General features: G+C 49.3%; 1 protein-coding gene across 1 annotated transcript in view; it reads left to right on the top strand.

Moving 5' to 3' along the window:
- Positions 1-20554, top strand: part of LOC147693179 (uncharacterized) — a 708628-nt gene that overhangs the window by 314545 nt on the left and 373529 nt on the right. Inside the window, 1 exon segment of the mRNA XM_086939582.1 lies at positions 528-665. Within this exon segment, the coding sequence (XP_086795708.1) occupies positions 528-665 (138 nt within the window).

A 20554-nucleotide genomic window follows, 5' to 3' on the forward strand; every position in this document is an offset into this window, starting at 1 on the left:
TCCCCTCTGTTCAGAGCTTGCATAATGTAATATTAAGTTGATCTCCAGCGTCTTACGCACGCGCATTGAGCCCACACTATCCTCCTGCTGACGTCCGGGGTGACTTGAGGAGTTTGGCACCAGCGCAGTCTGCTGCAGCTCCTCATGTCGGTGCCGCAATGACCATGCGCAATGTGCTATCCCAGGGAGGGCTAGTGTGCTGCGCATGCGTAGTGTTCTCATTTTCACGTGTTGTTCCGAGCGTACGCAGTGCGCAGGCTCTTATACCGCGGATGTTACGCATGCGTAGTGTGCTGACAAGGGCATTATGCCGGTGTTCCGGCATTGCGCAGTATGTTTTCGGCTCATGCCTGGAGTGCTGCGCACGCGTAGTGTACTGATAAGACTCGCACCAAGGTGTTCCGGCCTTGCGCAGTGTGCTGATTGCGTCATCGCTGGTATCCCGCGCATGCGCAGTGATCTGCACCTGGTTTCAGGTCTTCTGCGCATGCGCACTGTTCCTCGTCCACACCAGGGCTCTGTTCTAGGGTTCACCCGTGGCTCTCTCTAGGGTCCGCAGACGCCTCCTCCCCCCCCCCTCGCCGGCCCCGCTCGGTCACCGCCGGACACCACTGGGAAGAGGCCGCAGCGGAGCGGGGGTCATGTCCCGGCGGGGCCCGGACGAGGTGAGTGAGGGAGTGAGTGAGTGAGTGAGTCCCGTCCTGTGAGGGAGTGAGTGCCACCCTGAGTGAGTTAGTGCCGCCCTGTGAGGGAGTGTGGGAGTGAGTGAGTGCCACCCTGAGTGAGTGCCACCCTGAGTGAGTAAGTGCCGCCCTGTGAGTGAGTGCCACCCTGAGTGAGTGCCGCCCTGTGACTGAGTGAGTGCCGCCCTGTGAGTGAGTGCCGCCCTGTGAGTGAGTGAGTGCAGCCCTGTGAGTGAGTGCCGCCCTGTGAGTGAGTACCGCCCTGTGAGTGAGTGTAGAGTTGTGCTCTAGTCTTCGCGCATTGCGTCGTGACGCAACACGCAAAGACGCCCAGTCTGAGCGAGTGCGCATGCACGCAGAGGGAGACCACGCGTCGGAGCAGAGAGGACGCTCGGCGCTCTCCTGCGATCGAATATATTTAATAAAGCGACCTTCCCCTAAGCTCCTGAGTCTGCCTCCTCATTACTGCATGAAAACAGTACCATTATAGTGGTGACGAGGAGTGGGATTGCCCACAAGAAAAAATAAAGAAAGAACGGAGGAGCAGCACCAACAGGAGGGGAACACACCCCACATGAGCACACCTTGACAGGGGACGACGCAGGAAGATACAACGTCCATGAGGTCAAGGGAAGATCACGGGGAGAGCGCGGCAGAAGCGCAGAGAGGCGGAGAGCACCTACCGCATGCAGCAGTGTCAGAAGGCGGGAACCAAAGGGGTGAAGCACAGAGCAGATCGATAAAACCCCACAGAGGCCCTGGCGGAACTGGAAGACTGCAGAGAAGGGGGTGCAGGAGAACCCAGACCGAACCCGTTGCAAGGTGGGAACGCAAACGCGCCCGGCAGCCCCAGAAACCAGGGAGCAGAACCGGAAGAACAGGCCAGAATGAGCACGCAGACGTCGTCACTCACTGCGCCAGTCCCGTTCTTGCCCAAAAGAGGTGAACCCCAGATGAAGTGGGAAGACTGGAGGGAGTATTTCAAAAATTATCTTGAGGCCCCCGAAGATGAAAACGGGGAACCCTTCCCCAGTGCGAGGAGAAGAAGGATACTCTTGCACAATCTGGGCCCGGAGGGAATAAGAGTCTTCACAAACTTAGTGCTCACGACCAGACCACAAGCGGATGCTGACGTCTTCAAGCATGCCTTAGAAGATCTAGACAATCACCACCGCCCAGCAGTATGTGTCTCCATCGACCGCTACAATTTCCAGCAAAGGCAGCAAGAAGCAGGAGAATCCATTGATGATTATGTCGCTGCTCTACCCCGGTTAGCGATAACATGTAATTATGGGGCCCTGCATGACGAATTTATAAAAGACCAAATTGTCATGCACACCACCAACAAGACTGCAAGATAAACTATGGGCGCACGGAGAAGCGTCGCTGAAAGAAGTTATAGCCATGGTAAAGAAAGCGGAATTGTCGAAACGATGTGCCGAAGCAGCGAAAAGGGATTCCACCCTGAAGACCATGGTGAACAGGGTAGAAGATTTGGAACCTTCAGCAAGAAATAGAACGGCACCTGGAGAAAGTAAAGGGACTAACAGATGGGCAGAAAGAACTGGACAGACAAGGAAACAACCCATGGAAAGCAGGTCCACGTGCTACAGGTGCAGAAGCCTGAACCACACAGGCCAGGACAAACGCTGCCCGGCGTTCAGGGCGAAATGTATGTTCTGTGGCCTACTGGGCCACTATGAAAAAGTGTGTCGCAGGAAAATGAAGAGACCAGTAGTGAAGTATGTAACATTAGACCACACAGAAGGAGCAGAGGTCAAGCTGGATGACGATGACCATGTGTTGTGTATAGAGGAGCAGGTGCTGGGAATAGGGAGCAAGCGTTCCTGCAAACCTCAATGCGACATGGTAATAGGAGGTGTGAAAATCAAGATTGTGACAGACTCGGGGTCCCCGTTCCCCGTAATCCAAAGCTCTGTATGGGAGTAGGAGTTCGAGCCCAGGCTTGAACCACCAGACATACGGCCGGTGACATACTTGAACACACCCATCCCCATGGTAGGGTACGGGACTCTTAAAATTTGAATTCAGAGGAAGGACAGCAGAGTGCAAGCTGTATGTGGCAGAAAAAGGTCCATCGGTCTTAGGTTGGATGGATCAAGGTGACTTGGGGATAAAACTGGACCCGGGAGGAGACATTCAAGTATTGATGACAACCCCTGAGAGTTGGCCGGACCTGGAGAAATTAAAAAGGGACTTCCCGAAGGTGTTCGGAGGGAAGGTCAGCAAGCTAGAAAAGTTTACGCACACAATTCTGCTCAAGGAGAATTCCAACCCAGTGTCCCACAAAGCTAGAAATGTACTCCTAGCAGTGAAGGAGGCAGTACAACAAGAATTGCGTAGACTGGAAGAACAAGGAATAATCGAACCCATAGACAGTTCAGAGTGGCTGGCGCCCTTGGTTGTGGCAAGAAAACCAAATGGCAAGGTGCGTCTGTGCGTGGACCTCTGGGAACTTAATAAGTGCCCGAGCGTGGAAAAATTCCCGTTATGCTGGTCAAAGCGAGGGGAGTAAAGTGGTTCTCCACTATCGACCTTACGTCTGCCTATCACCAAATAGACCTACACCCCACAAGCCGGAAGCTCTCATCCTTCATAACGCCCTTTGGATGCTATCAATTTCGCAGGATGCCTTTTGGTCTTGCTTCAGCTGCAGCTGTGTTCCAAAAGCTAATGCATCACCTATTCAAGGACATTGAAGGCATCCAATACTTTCAGGATGATATTTTGGTAATGGGGAAAGACCGGAAGGACCATGACAGGAAATTGGACAAGGTGCTGGGTGTACTACAAGAAACAGGCCTGACAGCAGAATGGGAGAAATGTTGACTGGGAATGACATCAGTCACTTACCTTGGACACGAAATAGGAGAACACGGAATTACGCCAAAAAAAGAGAATGTAAAGGCAATCTGTGAGGCCAGGGCGCCAGACAGAAAAGAGGAGGTGAGAGCCTTCCTGGGGATGCCCGAGTATTATAGCAAGTTTGTCCAGCACTTCGCTACTAAAACACATCACCTGAGGCAGCTGATAAGAGACAAGACCGTGTTCAAGTGGAATGAGGAAGCGCAGAAAGACTTTGAAGAGTTGAAAAGGAACATGAGTCAAGCGGTGCCTTTACATGGATATGACCCCGTGGGACAGACCATACTGACGACAGATGGCAGTGAGAAGGGACTGGGAGCAGTCCTTGCGCAGGAGAGAGCAGACGGAACCGTGGAGACCCTCAGCTTTGCTTCAAGGTCTCTTATCACCCACAGAACAGAAATTTAGTGTGATTGAGAAAGAAATGCTAGCAGTGGTATGGGCCATGGGGAAGTTCCGGCAGTTCCTGTGGGGCATGAGATTTCGACTGCAGACAGACCACAAACCGCTAGTCAAAGTGCTAACCTCGAATGGACATGCGACCGCCACGCATTGCCTAGATGTCGTTGAAGCTACTGGAGCACCGGTATGACGTGGAGTATATACCGCGGACACACAACAAGGTGGCATACTACCTGAGTAGAGCCTCAGCCATGGAAGAAGCCCCAAACCTCTCCTCTGAGGATGAAGAAATGATGGCGATAACAGAGGATCCAGAAAGAGTAATCAGTAAACAAGAATGGGTCCTAGCATATGATGAGGATGAAGAGATCTGTGAGGTCAAAGAACACATAATCAAGGGCTGGCCCGAAAAGAAGAGAGTGAAGGAGGAACTCCGGAAATTCTATGAAGTCCGCGAGGAACTGTCTGTGAGTGACTCGGGCATCTTTCTATACCGAGGGGACAAAGTGGTGCCTCCTACGAGATTGATCCAGTTCCTGTTGACACAGTTACATGAAGGGCATCTCAGGATTGTCAAAGCCAAAATGAGAGTGAAGCAAATGTACTGGTGGCCTGGACTAGACATACAAGTGGAAAGGCATGTGAGAGACTGTGGCCAGTGCCAAGGAGCTGACAAAATACTGAAACCGCTAAGGCCAGCCATAGGGAAATTTGACCAGCCACGCGACCCCTGGGAAGATGTCTTGGTCGACATTTTAGGACCTGTTCTGGACAACCAAGGAGTGCCGAAGTATGTATGTGTCTTGGTGGACAAATACTCAAAGTGGCCGGAAATTCATATCCAAGAAGAAATGGACTCCGAAACTGTGATAAAGTTCCTCACGTCGGTTTTTCCTGAGAGCAGGGACCCCAAGGACAATCCTGAGCGACAATGGCCCGCAATTTACCTCTGAAAAATGGTGCAAGTATGCAGAAAGGAATGGGATCAAAACCAAACACACTTCCATACACCACCCCTCGAGCAACGGACAGGTGCAAAGATTCAATGGGGTCATCATGGGGTCCATCCAAGCTTCCATCATGAAAGGCAAGAATTGGGAAAAAGAGATACTGAAGATGATATGGGCCTACCAAATTACCCCCACCTCCACCGTGTACAGCCCATTCCAAATCCTGAGAGGCAGACACCCCTTCACTAAGGACAATGTGGTCCGGAGAGAAAAGACCATCACCAGCAAATGGTCTCCTGCAGTAGTACAACATAACTTAGATAGAGCTCAGAAAGTATATACCGACCATTATAACCGGAGAAGAAATGTGCAAGAGACTGCACTTGGAGAAGTGTGGCTCAGTGGTTAGAGGCGGCAGACCCGGAGGCTGAAAGCGGCCGTGGACCAGGGTTCGATTCCCGACGCGGCAGGGTCTCGGGCTCAAAAATTCCACGGACTCGATAATTCTCGCGCCGGTGCCTACTCAACTCACGGGGTCACACTCTGCGACTCTGGGCAATAGCTTGCTTAATCTCCACTACGGCCCCTTGCGGCGGGATGCCTGGCTTTCACCTTGTGGATACCCTGCCGGGGTATCTCACAAGGGAATACCAGGACGGGTTCCCTAAGCAAGCGCCCTGAGACCTTCGGGTGATTTGTGCGCTATATAAGTCAAATTACATTACATTTTTTACACTTGGAAGAGGGGAGTGGGTGAGAGTCAAACTGGCAGTGTTGAAAAGGAAGGGAGAAAGCAAATACAGCCCGCCTCTGCAAGTAGAAGAAGTATATGATAGAGCGGCGTTACTCAGCGATGGGAACGTGTGGTCCCAAGACCGTATGGCTAAAATCAACAATATCCTACAGTGGCCTGCAGAGGAAGAGAGAGCCCTACAAGATCAAGAGCCAAGAGACCGAGAAGGAGGTACACCAGCTGGGGAAGAGCGCCAGACGGAAGAATCTTGGGAGGACATGGAACACCCAGAAGGGCCCGTTGGAGAGGAAACACAGGGAGAAAGGTGTACACCAAAAAGAGCAGAGCAGAGTCAGCAGAGAGACAAGACTGTAAGCCCTGCAGAGAACTGCTCCAGAGAAGCCTCCACGCCGGTAAGACGCATCCGCACTGTTAGAGTGGTGGTCAGACCCAATCATTTCAGAGACTTTGAACTAGGGGGATGTTCAACCCCTGAGGACTTAGAGGACTCTTTTGTGTAAGTGTAAAAAGGGGAGATATGTAGAGTTGCGCTCTAGTCTTCGCGCGTTGCGTCGTGACACAACACGCAAAGACGCCCAGTCTGAGCGAGTGCGCATGCACGCAGAGGGAGACTGCGCGTCGGAGCAGAGAGGACGCTCGGTGTTTTCCCGCGATCGAATATATTTAATAAAGCGACCTTAACCTAAGCTCCTGAGTCTGCCTCCTCATTACTGCATGAAAACAGTACCATTATAGTGAGTGACACCCTGTGAGTGAGTGAGTGACGCCCTGTGAGTGAGTGAGTGCCGCCCTGTGAGTGAGTGTCGCCCTGTGAGTGAGTGGCGCCCTGTGAGTGAGTGAGTGCCGCCCTGTGAGTGAGTGACACCCTGTGAGTGAGTGCCGCCCCCTGTGAGTGAGTGCCGCCCCCTGTGAGTGAGTGCCGCCCCCTGTGAGTGAGTGCCGCCCCCTGTGAGTGAGTGCCGCCCTGTGAGTGAGTGCCACCCTGTGAGTGAGTGACACCCTGTGAGTGAGTGACACCCTGTGAGTGAGTGACACCCTGTGAGTGAGTGAGTGAGTGACACCCTAAGAATGAGTGCTGCCCCCCTGTGTATGAGTGAGTGCCACCTTGTGAGTGAGTGAGTGCCGCCCTGTGAGTGAGTGAGTGTCGCCCTGTGAGTGAGTGCCGCCCTGTGAGTGAGTGAGTGAGTGCCACCTTGTGAGTGAGTGAGTGCCGCCCTGTGAGTGAGTGAGTGCCGCCCTGTGAGTGAGTGAGTGCCACCCTGTGAGTGAGTGAGTGCTACCCTGTGAGTGAGTGCCGCCCTGTGAGTGAGAGACACCCTGTGAGTGAGTGAGTGAGTGCCGCCCTGTGAGTGAGTGCCGCCCTGTGAGTGAGTGCCGCTGAGTGAGTGAGTGCCGCCGAGTGAGTGCCGCCCTGTGAGTGAGTGAATGCCGCCCTGTGAGTGAGTGAATGCCGCCCTGTGAGTGAGTGAATGCCGCCCTGTGAGTGCCACCCTGTGAGTGAGTGCCGCCTACTGTGAGTGAGTGCCGCCCCCTGTGAGTGAGTGCCGCCCCCTGTGAGTGAGTGCCGCCCCCTGTGAGTGAGTGCCGCCCCCTGTGAGTGAGTGCCGCCCCCTGTGAGTGAGTGCTGCCCCCTGTGAGTGAGTGCCGGCCCCTGTGAGTGAGTGACACCCTGTGAGTGAGTGTCGCCCCCTGTTAGTGAGTGCCCCCTGTGAGTGAGTGAGTGCCGCCCTGTGGGTGAGTGCCCCCCTGTGAGTGAGTGAGTGCCGCCCTGTGAGTGAGTGAACCAATAGCGACCAGATGACTGGGTGACAGTTGCGCTGGGTTGCAGCCAATTTTATCAAACAATAATTTCAAAGGAGCTCAAAGGATAAGATGATGGTCATCTACCATCAACGAGACAGCATGTAAAAAGTTCTCTACTTTCTAAACAATTGCACAATTCTATCCTGAGCTTGATTCCAGAGTTCTATAAGTCCTTATAAAATCAAAGCAGAAAAGGAGATCTTCTTATGTCCATCATTTATTCATCTCAATATGTATCCAAACTTGATCCTAGCCAACACGTGTTTCATCTTTAAAGGTGTCAACCTCAGACTTCGTCAGGGCTAGAATATCATAAAACAAACAATCATTACATATGCACCTTTACACAGGTTTGAATTTCAATAAAAATACAAGTGAGCAATCCACCAAATCCAAACCTGACACCCTCATGAATATGAATATGCAGGTGAAACACCACACACAGGCAAGGAGTGAGTCAATGTCTAATAAAAACAAAATAAGGTGACACAAGCATTAGAAAAACAAGAAACCATCATCCAAGTGCAGTAGAGATATCACCACCAACCATAAAACACAAGTGAAGAAAAGTTCAAAGTGAAGGGAAAGTAAAATTTACAGACTCCTAAAGTTCAAATAATTTACACAAACTCGGTCAGGGTTCACGTTCAAGGCTAACCAATCTATTATCAAAAGGCTAGCAACACCACTAATGTATAGGGCATGCAAGGTATTCCTCGATGCGGTAGCAAATAAGGGACTACCAGAGAAAGGGACTCACATTGATATTTTGAACTCTTATTCTACCAATAGGACAAGGCGTTGTGTGTGATCAAACACAAGTATATCCAATCATCTCATGTCTAAAAAGGAAAATAACAGTCTAACTAACCATATCTCCTATCAGGGATACAAGATTATCTCAAACAGTGTCAATGTTCTGTAATCATTCACTTGTATGAGTCTTAATAGTAGGGAAAGAGTATGTAGTCTCTCACAGTATTCTTCGGTAACCAAGTTATTCAGTAACAGCCTATTGAGGGTAAAAACGAATAACATATATATGTATATGTAAAAACATAACTAATCCCATATTAAGTCACTTCATAATCATAAATACGATCACCATTAGCTAAAAACCGAGTCTAAACTCCATCCTCTTTAAATACTCAGCCGCCCCAAAAATATATATAGAGCGCGACAGGTCTAGCACTAAAAATGATTAATTATTATAGTGAGTTAAGAACGCCGTCTCAGAATGCCTACACGTATCATTTAAAAGTAACAAAACATTTACCGTCATTACTTTGGTTAACATAATCATATATTATTTCTCTAGAGGTCAATTCATTGTTATAAATTGCACCTATGTCCCGTGTACAGTTCGAAATGATTTTTTATATATAAACGCTGGTGCAATATCACCAGTAACGGAGAGTTTAGATTGGGCTAATCCTTACTGCTCACCTCTATCCATAGTAGCGTCCATTCGTGTAGAAAAGCGGCGTTTAGCAAACGCGCCATCTTGTTTCTGAACTTATATACCACTTATGTTGCACTACTTAGAAAGAGGACTAACGCCTCAAGATCGCAACTTCCGCCATATTAAGACGGGTTCAAATTATTCAAATCCCATAAAAGTATTCACCATATAAAAAGGTACCGATTCATTTTACCGTTATTACATATATTAATATAATAGTGTATTTATTTCTCTACTGTCAATTCACTATTATAACTTGCACCTGTGTTCCGTATAACGTTAACAAAAAATTCTGTTTAATTAGAAAAGCTGGCGCAATATCACCAATATCTGGAAGACTAGATTAGGCCAATCCTTAGAGCTCACCTCTATCCTCAATATCATCCATTCGTTTAAAAGAACGGCGTCTTACAATTCCGCCATCTTGTTTCCGAACTCATATAGTCTATGTTCTATATCACTCAGCTAGAAGACCAGCGGCTCAAGAAATCAACACCCGCCATATTAAGACGGGTTCGAATAAATCAAGTTCCATAATTGTGTTCACTATATAAAGTCCTATATTGTGAACGAACTAAGGCATGAGTTCGTATACCAAGCTCTATTTCAAGGAAGGTACCAGATTGAATTTCAAACCAAAAGAAAAAGGAGAAGTAAGAGAAAATAGAAATACACAAAAAAGTTTTTTTAAAGTCATGCAATTTAAACTATGGATCACATCACAGGCATCGTGTCTCCTTTGAATTTGGTTCACGAATGGACGCTACTATGGATAGAGGTGAGCAGTAAGGATTAGCCCAATCTAAACTCTCCGTTACTGGTGATATTGCACCAGCGTTTATATATAAAAAATCATCTCGAACTGTACACGGGACATAGGTGCAATTTATAACAATGAATTGACCTGTAGAGAAATAAATATATGATTATGTTAACCAAAGTAATGACGGTAAATGATTTGTTACTTTTAAATGATACGTGTAGGCATTCTGAGACGGCGTTCTTAACTCACTATAATAATTAATCATTTTTAGTGCTAGACCTGTCGCGCTCTATATATATTTTTGGGGCGGCTGAGTATTTAAAGAGGATGGAGTTTAGACTCCGGTTTTAGCTAATGGTGATCGTATTTATGATTATGAAGTGACTTAATATTGGATTAGTTATGTTTTTACATATACATATATATGTTATTCGTTTTTACCCTCAATAGGCTGTTACTGAATAACTTTGTTACCGAAGATTACTGTGAGAGACTACATACTCTTTCCCTACTATTCAGACTCATACAAGTGAATGATTACAGAACATTGACACTGTTTGAGATAATCTTTTATCCCTGATAGGAGATATGGTTAGTTAGACTGTTATTTTCCTTTTTAGACATGAGATGATTGGATATACTTGTGTTTGATCACACACAACACCTTGTCCTATTGGTAGAATAAGAGTTCAATAATATCAATAGGTGAGTCCCTTTCTCTGGTAGTCCCTTCTTCGCTACCGCATCGTGGAATAGCTTGCATGCCCTATACATTAGTGGTGTTGCTAGCCTTTTGATAATAGATTGGTTAGCCTTGAACGTGAACCCTCAGTTTGTGTAAATTATTTGAACTTTAGGAGCCTGTAAATTTTACTTTCCCTTCACTTTGAACGTTTCTTCACTTGTGTTTTATGGTTGGTGGTGATATCTCTACTTCACTTGAATGATGGTTTCTTGTTTTTCTAATGCTTTTGTCACCTTATTTTGTTTTTAATAGACATTGACTCATTCCTTGCCTGTGTGTGGTGTTTCACCTTCATATTCATGAGGGTGTCAGGTTTGGATTTGGTTGATTGCTCACTTGTATTTTTATTTAAATTCAAACCTATGTAAAGGTGCATATGTAATGATTGTTTGTTTTATGATATTCTAGCCCTGATGAAGTCTGAGGTTGACACCTTTAAAGACGAAACTCTTGTTGGCAAGGATCAAGTTTGGATACATATTGAGATGAATAAATGATGGACATAAGAAGATCTCCTTTTCTGCTTTGATTTTATAAGGACTTATAATACTCTGGAATCAAGCTCAGGATATTTTTGTGCACCTGTGAGTGAGTGCCGCCCTGTGAGCGAGTGAGTGCCGCCCTGTGAGCGAGTGAGTGCCGCCCTGTGAGCGCCGCCCTGTGAGTGAGTGAGTGCCGCCCTGAGTGAGTGCCGCCCTGTGAGTGAGTGCCACCCTCAGTGAGTGAGTGTGAGTGCCGCCCTGAGTGAGTGCCACCCTGTGAGTGAGTGCTACCCTGTGAGTAAGTGAGTGCCGCCATGTGTGCTGCCCTGTGAGTGAGTGAATGCTGCCCTGTGAGTGAGTGAGTGCTGCCCTGTGAGTGAGTGAGTGCTGCCCTGTGAGTGAGTGAGTGCCGCCCTGTGAGTGAGTGAGTGAATGCCACCCTGTGAGTTAGTGCCGCCCTGTGAGTGAGTGCCGCCCTGTGAGTGAGTGCCATCCTGTGAGTGAGTACCGCCCTGTGAGTGAGTGAGTGCCGCCGAGTGAGTGAGTGAGTTCCTCCCTGTGTGTGTGCAGGAGGTGAGTGAGTGCCACCCTGAGTGTGTGCAGGTGGTGAGTGAGCACCGCCTTCTGTGTCTGCAGGCGGTGGGTGGGTGAGTGCTGCCCTGTGTGTCTGCAGGCGGTGGGCGGGTGAGTGCTGCCCTGTGTCTGCAGGCGATGTGTGAGTGAGTGCCTCCCTGTGTGTGTGCAGGCTTTGAGTGAGTGCCGCCCTGAGTGTCTGCAGGTGGTGGGTGAATGAGTGCCTCCCTGTGTATGTGCAGGCGGTGAGTGAGTGCTGCCCTGTGGGTCTGCAGGCGGTGGGCGGGTGAGTGCCTCCCTGTGTGCAGGTAGTGAGTGAGTGCCGCCCTGAGTGTCTGCAGGCGGTGGGTGAGTGAGTGAGTGCTGCCCTGTGTGTCTGCAGGCGAGTGCTGCCCTGTGTGTCTGCAGGCGGTGGGCAGGTGAGTGCTGCCCTGTGTGTCTGCAGGCGGTGGGCGGGTGAGTGCTGCCCTGTGTCTGCAGGTGGTGGATGAGAGAGTGCCTCCCTGTGTGTGTGCAGGCGGTGAGTGAGTGCCGCCCTGAGGGTCTGCAGGCGGGTGAGTGCTGCCCTGTGTCTGCAGGAGGTGGGTGAGTGAGTGCCGCCCTGAGTGTCTGTAGGTGGTGGGTGAGTGAGTGCTGCCCTGTGTGTCTGCAGGCGGTGGGCAGGTGAGTGCTGCCTGTGTGTCTGCAGGCGGTGGGCGGGTGAGTGCTGCCCTCTGTGTCTGCAGGCGTGGGCGGGTGAGTGCTGCCCTGTGTGTGTGTGCAGGCGGTGGGCGAGTGATTGCTGTCCTGTGTCTGCAGGCGTTGGGCGGGTGAGTGCTGCCCTGTGTGTCTGCAGGCAGTGGGTGGGTGAGCCGCTGCCCTTGTTGGCCCCCTCACCCCACCTGCTCCTCTCCTTTCGGCAGGTGATTGCACCACAAGCTTCTTTACTGATTTGTGCATTTTTACCCAAGGTTCCAGAGGGCCTTACAGTGCATGGCATGTTGTTATAAGGGTGGTTGCAGAGGGGTTAAGATGACCAAATGTGGCTACATAGGGCTGAGGATGACTGCGTGGAAAATCATTACAGAAAAACAAAGAAAACAAGAAGTATACGCAGCAGAGAAAAGGGTGTAAGAGCTCGACGAAATGTTCGTACTTGGGTTCTGTGCCAGGGGGTGACTGAACGTATCCTCCATGGAGGGGTTAGCTGCAGTGTCTTAGCTAAAGTAATGTTGAAGTAGGAGGGCTTCCAGGTCCGTCCTGTTAGAACACATTCTTTCTTAAATATTGCCATCTCTTTATGCTGAAGCTTAAAGCTTTTTCTAATATCCACTACTCTGACCGCACTAGACTACTCACCTATATTAGACTTTCTTAGATGATGGGAATACATTCTGCAGCACACATGGAATGAGGAAAACGCCTCTTAGGTGTGTTTTTGTGCCAGAAAGTGCCCCTTCCTGCCTAGAAACAGCCATGCATGCAATGGAGGCATCCTCGCACCATGGTGCAAGTGTGTCTACGTTGGTGCTAGCCTGCCGAAATGGCACCAGCTCAGAGAGAAAGGATAGGAACGCACCATATTGCTGAAATGTGTTGCATTCCTGCCCTTTCACTTTGGCGTAGGGCGCAGCGCTGCCCTACGCCAGAGTCCCATAAATGAGGCCCCTAGTTTGCTCTCTAGGGGCTGGGTTATGGAAGTCAAGGTATGGGGGAGTGGAGTTTGATGGGTGGGCAGGAAGATGAGTGGTGTGCAGTGTTGGTGTGAGGAAGGAGATTACACTGTGTGAGAGAGGAGAATGCGTCGCAGTCTAATCTAGTAAACTGAGGTGATCTGTCATGTGACGTCAATAAGGGGGTCTTAGTAGTGGACGTTGAAGGAAATGTAAATGGATGGGAGTTGCTGTGCACTGATGTAATGTGGGTAGAAGTAGTAAACTAAGCAATACAAGGGGACTTATAAAGTGAGTGAATGAGGGGGATTTCTGCATAGTCGAGGCTAGGTAGCTTGAGGTGAGGGTGATTGTTCTGGTGTGCGGATTCAATAACAGATGCAGGGGTGTGGTTGTACAGGTGGGAATTCGGTATGGAAGGAGGGTTCTTGTGTAGTAGATCAAGGGGTGGGAAGGATGCAAGTTGGTATGAGCAGGGATCATCAGATGGTGGGGTGTAATGTGAAGGATTGTAGCAGGAGTGGGTAAGGGGGTGATGGTGTTGAAGGTACCAATTGATCTGTGTAGGTGTTTGTAATGTGGGAAGAGAGCAGAGTGTTGTAGGGTGGTTGTCATTGTGAAGGGGAAATGCTCTGTCTTTGTGTGTGTGTAAGGGGAGAGGAGTGGAGTGGACATGGGATGTTGCGGTATTATGAGATTGGTTGGTCTGTGTGTGATCTGGTAGGAGGGTGATGTGTCAGGGGGGTCTGGTTGGGGGGAGGTTTGCAGTTTCAGTGATATTCTGGAATGGTAGATGGGAGGGGGGATCAGTGCCAGCTAATCATGACGAGGAGTTGAGTGGTTGTGCATTTTTGGGGAAGAAAGAGGAAGTAGAGAACTAGAAGTATGTTTGGGAGAATGCAGTAGATGTTAGGAGGTATGCTTGAGAGGGTGTGAGCACCCTGTTGAGGATCGGTCTTTAAACCCTGTGTGGGGTTTAGTAGGGGGTTTTAAAATGTGAGTTGAGTTGAGTGTGGGGATCGAGTAATTTGTTAGGGGGAGAGGACGCAGAAGCTCACGATAAGACAGTGAGCATGACTGGGAATATATGGTCAAATAATGTAAGGCGTCCATCTGTGGGCTGGATCAGCATTGTACCATTATTGGAGCGGATTATGGCAATTGATCCACTAAATAGTGATGAGGGAGACATTTGAGGGTTGCAGCCATGAGGGTTATTAGTTGATGATGTAACATTGAGGTTAGTGTAGGAAATGTTGGTCTGAGACAGTCTTACAAGTAAAGATGAGGCATGTTTTAAGCTTTCCATATCAGCCACTAATGTATTGATCAGTGACGCATGTGTCTCGTAATTCTTTGCGTGTTATGTTTCAATCTTTCTACCATTTTTTTAGGAGATTCTGAGGATGTATAATCTTACATGACTTGAAACCATCTTGATAGATATTGTGAGTGATTTGGTGGTGGATTGGAGTGGCCGAAGGGGGAGTGACTCTGGGTCATGGAACGGTGAGGAGTGACAAGAGATTGCAGATTTGCATCAGCCCAGGGCTTGCTGCCATATTCGATAGGCCATTCAAGTTGTGGTTTGCACCGTCTGATGCGTGTAATGTAGTAATAAGTAGCATAGAAGGAAAGTAATTAAAAGTTTGTTTCAGAATTGAAGTGGATTTATATCTCGGTGGTGGTTCTGAACCAGGCTCTACGTGGAGGCTTCGCCTCCCTAAGTAGGAGAAGTTTTTCACCTTAAGTGCAGCTGTGTGCCTCATCATATAACACATTGCTGACAACATGAATCAGAACACTCAAAACCTCACAGTTCAGAGCACCAGCTTCCTTCAGAAGTGCACATTGTATATTAGGAACACCACCGGTTTCGGTGGGACTTGAAGACGATTCTTTGTACTGTACATTTATAATAATCTTTAGGTATTGAATTGATTTCTAGGCTTAGCAACAACACTGGTCAACCAAGACTGTATTATTCTGAAATATTCTGGTGTCTTAAGCAAATGCAAAAGAGTGTCTCTTCCAATTTATGACTGCCTACACCCAACATAAGGACACACTAAACCGTCTACCTGTCTACCTTAAAGAGCTTAGTATGATAATATATCAGCTCACGGTATAGGCTGGTTTCTACATTTATATTTAACAAAACTTTGGAGCACATCTGTGATGTATTTCTGTGAACTTTTATGGTTATTATCAACTGAAATAATGTGAACATACTGACTTACTACTGCCATCACATCAGACTCAGAAAGACTGGCAACGGTTGCAGGAAGTGATTGGAATAGGCTTTTTTCTTCTGTTTTTAGGCGCAAGCGTTGTCTCCTGGCCTGTACTGTTTAAAACATGACTGCCATTGTTGTCATGAGCGCGCCTCGGACCCCTCCCATGTTAGGCCAAGAAAGAATACCAACCGAGACAGCCCTGCTCGCCCCCTTAGTAGCTTGACACGAGCAGCCAGGCTTATCTCCAAGGCACAAGTGTTCAGTATGTGTAACTTCACCCACAGCAATTCTAAAGATGTCACCATAATTGGAAAAACACACACACACACACACACACACGCACACACACACACACACACCTTTTTTTTTCGTTCTTCAGGTGGGTTGGGCGGTTCTAATCCTCAACCACCGCTTCTAACCAACAGTTAGGCTGACTTTTAACCGTCCTCAACAGGTTAGGTACGTCGTATCACTAGATTCACACATGTTGCAAAATACAAGGAATACTGCCCTACTTAACAATGGGTTCCTGTACAGTACCACAGTGAAACAATGCAATATGTAGCGTCAAGATCATGTACTCAGTCAACACAAGATAATGCATCTCGGTTCGCTACCGGCATGCCCTGCTCAAGGAAGGAATATAACAATGCGTCACGCTGCAATTACGTACAGTACGATAGGAAAACAATGCAATGCGTATCACCACCAGCAAGCCCTGTGCACGGAAGGTATTAGGTAATGCGTCACATTGCAATTAAGTACGTGAAGTAAACAATCAATGCAGTGCGCTACACTATGATCCGGTATCCTGCAAGAGAAACATAACTTAGTACGTAGCGCACTAACCCCTGAGTTTAAGCACCTCTAGAGTCAGACGTTGTTCAATAGTTTGATAGTTCGTTAGCAAATATGCAAAGTGTTACACAACTGTTTTTAGAAGTGTGCAACTGGTTGCCCCCAACACGGATCAATGATGACACCCAAGTTCCACTCCGGACCCTGGTCCCTGTACTGCCCCGTCCGGGACCAGCACGGACCGAGATCTCGACTTGAGCAACACGGGCACACAGCTGCCAGCAGCGAGAGGCCGAGAGAGTGTCCCTTCGGGCCAGCACCCCGCCCCAAGCAACGATCCACTTTACCTGGTGGGGTGCGACCCCACTCTCCTCTCCTGCCGCAGTGTCTGTGCCTGACTCCAGAACCTTGTCACCACGGGCAAGGCGCGCTTGGTCTGATAGTTCAGCTCCTACGGGGATGCCGGTCCGGACCGCCAACGTTCAGCACGGTCCGGACCGCCAACGTTCAGCACAACCTCCTTCCACGAAGCCTTCCACACGACTCTGGTGCTACCTCATGTTGCCTTTGAGGGCCCGATCACTTGGTCCTCCTCCCCAGCGCTGTTGGGACTTCTTCGCTCCCTGGTGCTCACCGCTCCCCGGTACTCCTCACCAGCACCTTCGATGGCACCTTCGACACGCAACCCCGGCGCGTCCGAGACTCCCTTTTTTTTGTCTTCCGGCGCTCTAAACTAACGCCTGGGTCGCACCACAACACGCACACTGCGCGTCACCACACACCGATCCGCGTGTCGGACACTCACTCCTCCTTAGTGCCCACAATGTCCCGGTACTCTCCGCCAGTGCCTGGACTGCACTGGGACATGCACCCCCTGTGCGTCCCGAATCTCGGCTCTCTTCCATGATGCCCACACTCCACAGGCGCTCCAACACCTGCAGCCGCACCAAGACACACTCTCTGCACGTCAGAGTCTTGATTCGCTCCGGGTGCCCACGATCACCTTAGGCACCCCTTCGGAGGTCTCAGGATGCCACGACACGGTCCCACCACCACGCCACTTGAGACTTCCTGGAAACTTTTATGTTCCTGTGTTTCCGGACAAGGAGCCAGCTCACCTCGGGCCTGTGAGGTACAGGATGCAGCACACAGCAAAGTCCTGCTCAGGAAGACGGGAGACACGACCCACTGCAGCTCCCCTTAAGTCTCTCCTCGGTCAAGAGCTACAAACTGCCCACAAGCCCCAGATCACGAAGCAAGGGTCATGTGTCTCCCACAGCCTATTCAGCAACACTTCCTGAGGCAGAGGCTTTCTTCCCGTTCGCGGACAGGTCAAAGCCGCCAGAGGCTCGACCAGTCCACAGCGTCTTCAAAGCGCTCCCAGCACTTCTCTGAACGATACCGAGACCGTTCTCTGCGACATCATCAACATGACCAAAACCCAACCAAAGCCTTTCTCACCTCTCCCAGATCCAGGCAGGCAATTCACATTCTGCTGAGACACACAATACATTTTAAAGCACAAACTCTGTTATTTTCTCAAACAGCGGCTTCTGGACACACATCGACAAAACCATCTACCCAAAAAGGTGATTTATGACGCTGTGAGTTCAGACATTCCAAACTTCTCTGCTCTGTTCCATTTCCAATCCATGGGAAACTAGGCTAACAACACCACACCCAACCTTCCCCATTCTGTCTTATGGGCAGGATGGCTTTTCACCAGGGAAAATGAAATAGAGCATTTTCCACTGTCAGGGCCTAGCACCCACACTGGCACAGGTCCTGCCTTTTACCTACACTGCACCCTGCCTAGGGGTTACCCAGGACGTCCTACATGGGTGCCACATGTGTATGCAAAAGGGAAAGTAAGGCCTGACAAGTGGTAGCACTTGTCAGGACAACATGCTAATTTAGCATCATGCACACAGGCCCTACACTGAAGACCTGTGTTCCCCCTCTGCGCATTTCTTTAGTACTAGCCCTGGCACACACAGTGCTCATCACTTAGGGATCTTGCTAGTATAGCAAGCATACCAATCAGAGACAACCAAACACCATTAAAATTTATAAACGCAACATCTGTACTTTCACACTTATTAGCAGTGGCAAGTACCTACAGCAGGAGACAAAGGCAACAAATCAGTGGTAATCACGCCAAGCTATGCCAGGTCTAACAGATGTGGTTTGGAAGAATGCCACGGAACGTTCCTAGGCCTTTTGAATTGTGACATTCTCATATGATTCGTGAGGGGTGGGGAGACAAAAGCCCTCTTTAAAAGAGAATATCAGCTCCTCCTCTTTCCTTGCTTCATTCTTCCCTTGGTTGTGTGCTGCAGAGTGTAGTAGAAAGGTATGGACAACCCCTTTACAATTTGGCCCTCCTTTTTCATTCCCTGACAGGAAGCGCTCCGTCCCTCCCACCTTCCTGACAGATGTGCAGCTGCAAAGAGGTGTGGTTGTGAAATAGGACTCAATGTGCATTAAAAAAAAAAAAAGAATTTACCCTAAAAAGAGATGGGGGTTGCAGGATGGATTATAAACTGACATCTTCCTGTACTACGTGGGGCCCAAGGGAGAATGGACCTACCTGGCACTGACGTAAGCCCCCCATTTACCCTAACTCCTAGTTTTCTGCGTGGTTGCCCCATCAGGACCCCAGAGCCCTGCTCGATCCACTGTGCCATCAAAGACCATAACCCCATAGACCATGCTGAAATGAACCCAGAGGTAGCAGAGATTTTGCTAAACTGATTTTTGTCTGCGAGCACACGGAAGGTCACTGCAGCCTTGAACCGCAAACTGCAGTGGTTCTTATTTTCACACTGGAACTTTAAGCACTCCCCGCCAGTTGGCCTAGATGTGCAGGCACTTGGTGACAAATATATTCTCTCAGTTCTTGTGCCTGAGGTGCCCCTCTGTCTCCTTAGATCACTACTGCTATGTCTTGGCTCTTCTGCCCCATTTTGGATAGTGTTATTATGAGGCTTATGGTTGTTGAGAGGTCAAAGAAAAGTGCAGAGGCCTCCGCCTCATGGAGTGGACCCCAGTGGCATCAGGTCTCAAGAAGATGAGCATCTGCTCTTGTTCCAGGTGATAGAAATGGTGGACAGATGATTTCACAGACTCGGGAGTATGCAGACGCCGCATAGATTGCGGAAGACTGCAGGCAGTGGCAAGGTTTGTTTGCCAGGAATCTGCCCTCAGCCCCTCAACCAGTTCCCACAGTAAGATATAGGAGATCCTGCAGGACCAGAGAGAACAAAGCCAAGAGAAATAGAGCACAGTGAAGGGGCGGTAGGAGACATCTCCACGACTACGGCACGCTTACAAAGGACCAGAGAGAGCAAGGCCAAGAGAAATAGAGCAAAGAGAAGGGGCGGTAGGAGACATCTCCACGACTACGGCACGCTTACAAAGGACCAGAGAGAGCAAAGCCAAGAGAAATAGAGCAAAGAGAAGGGGCTGTAGGAGACATCTCCACGACTACGGCATGCTTATAAAGGACCAGAGAGAGCAAGGCCAAGAGAAATAGAGCAAAGAGAAGGGGCGGTAGGAGACATCTCCACGACTACGGCACGCTTACAAAGGACCAGAGAGAGCAAAGCCAAGAGAAATAGAGCAAAGTGAAGGGGCGGTAGGAGACATCTCCACGACTACGGCACGCTTACAAAGGACCAGAGAGAGCAAGGCCAAGAGAAATAGAGCAAAGAGAAGGGGCGGTAGAGACATCTCCACGACTACGGCACGCTTACAAAGGACCAGAGAGAGCAAAGCCAAGAGAAATAGAGCAAAGAGAAGGGGCTGTAGGAGACATCTCCACGACTACGGCACGCTTACAAGGGACCAGAGAGCAAGGCCAAGAGAAATAGAGCAAAGAGAAGGGGCTGTAGGAGACATCTCCACGACTACTGCACGCTTACAAAGGACCAGAGAGAGCAAGGCCAAGAGAAATAGAGCAAAGAGAAGGGGCGGTAGGAGACATCTCCACGACTACGGCACGCTTACAAAGAACCAGAGAGAGCAAGGCCAAGAGAAATAGAGCAAAGAGAAGGGGCGGTAGGAGACATCTCCACGACTACGGCACGCTTACAAAGGACCAGAGAGAGCAAGGCCAAGAGAAATAGAGCAAAGAGAAGGGGCGGTAGGAGACATCTCCACGACTACGGCACGCTTACAAAGGACCAGAGAGTGCAAGGCCAAGAGAAATAAAGCAAAGAGAAGGGGCGGTAGGAGACATCTCCACGACTACGGCACGCTTACAAAAACTCTTCTGACTTGGCCCGAAGGTCTTACCCTGGAGCTCAACTTTGTTGGCCATAATGTAATCCATGCTGTTTGAGTGGCCCACTGTTCCTCTGACC

Source organism: Lissotriton vulgaris, chromosome 9, assembly GCF_964263255.1.
Source record: "Lissotriton vulgaris chromosome 9, aLisVul1.2, whole genome shotgun sequence".
Classification (NCBI taxonomy): domain Eukaryota; kingdom Metazoa; phylum Chordata; class Amphibia; order Caudata; family Salamandridae; genus Lissotriton; species Lissotriton vulgaris.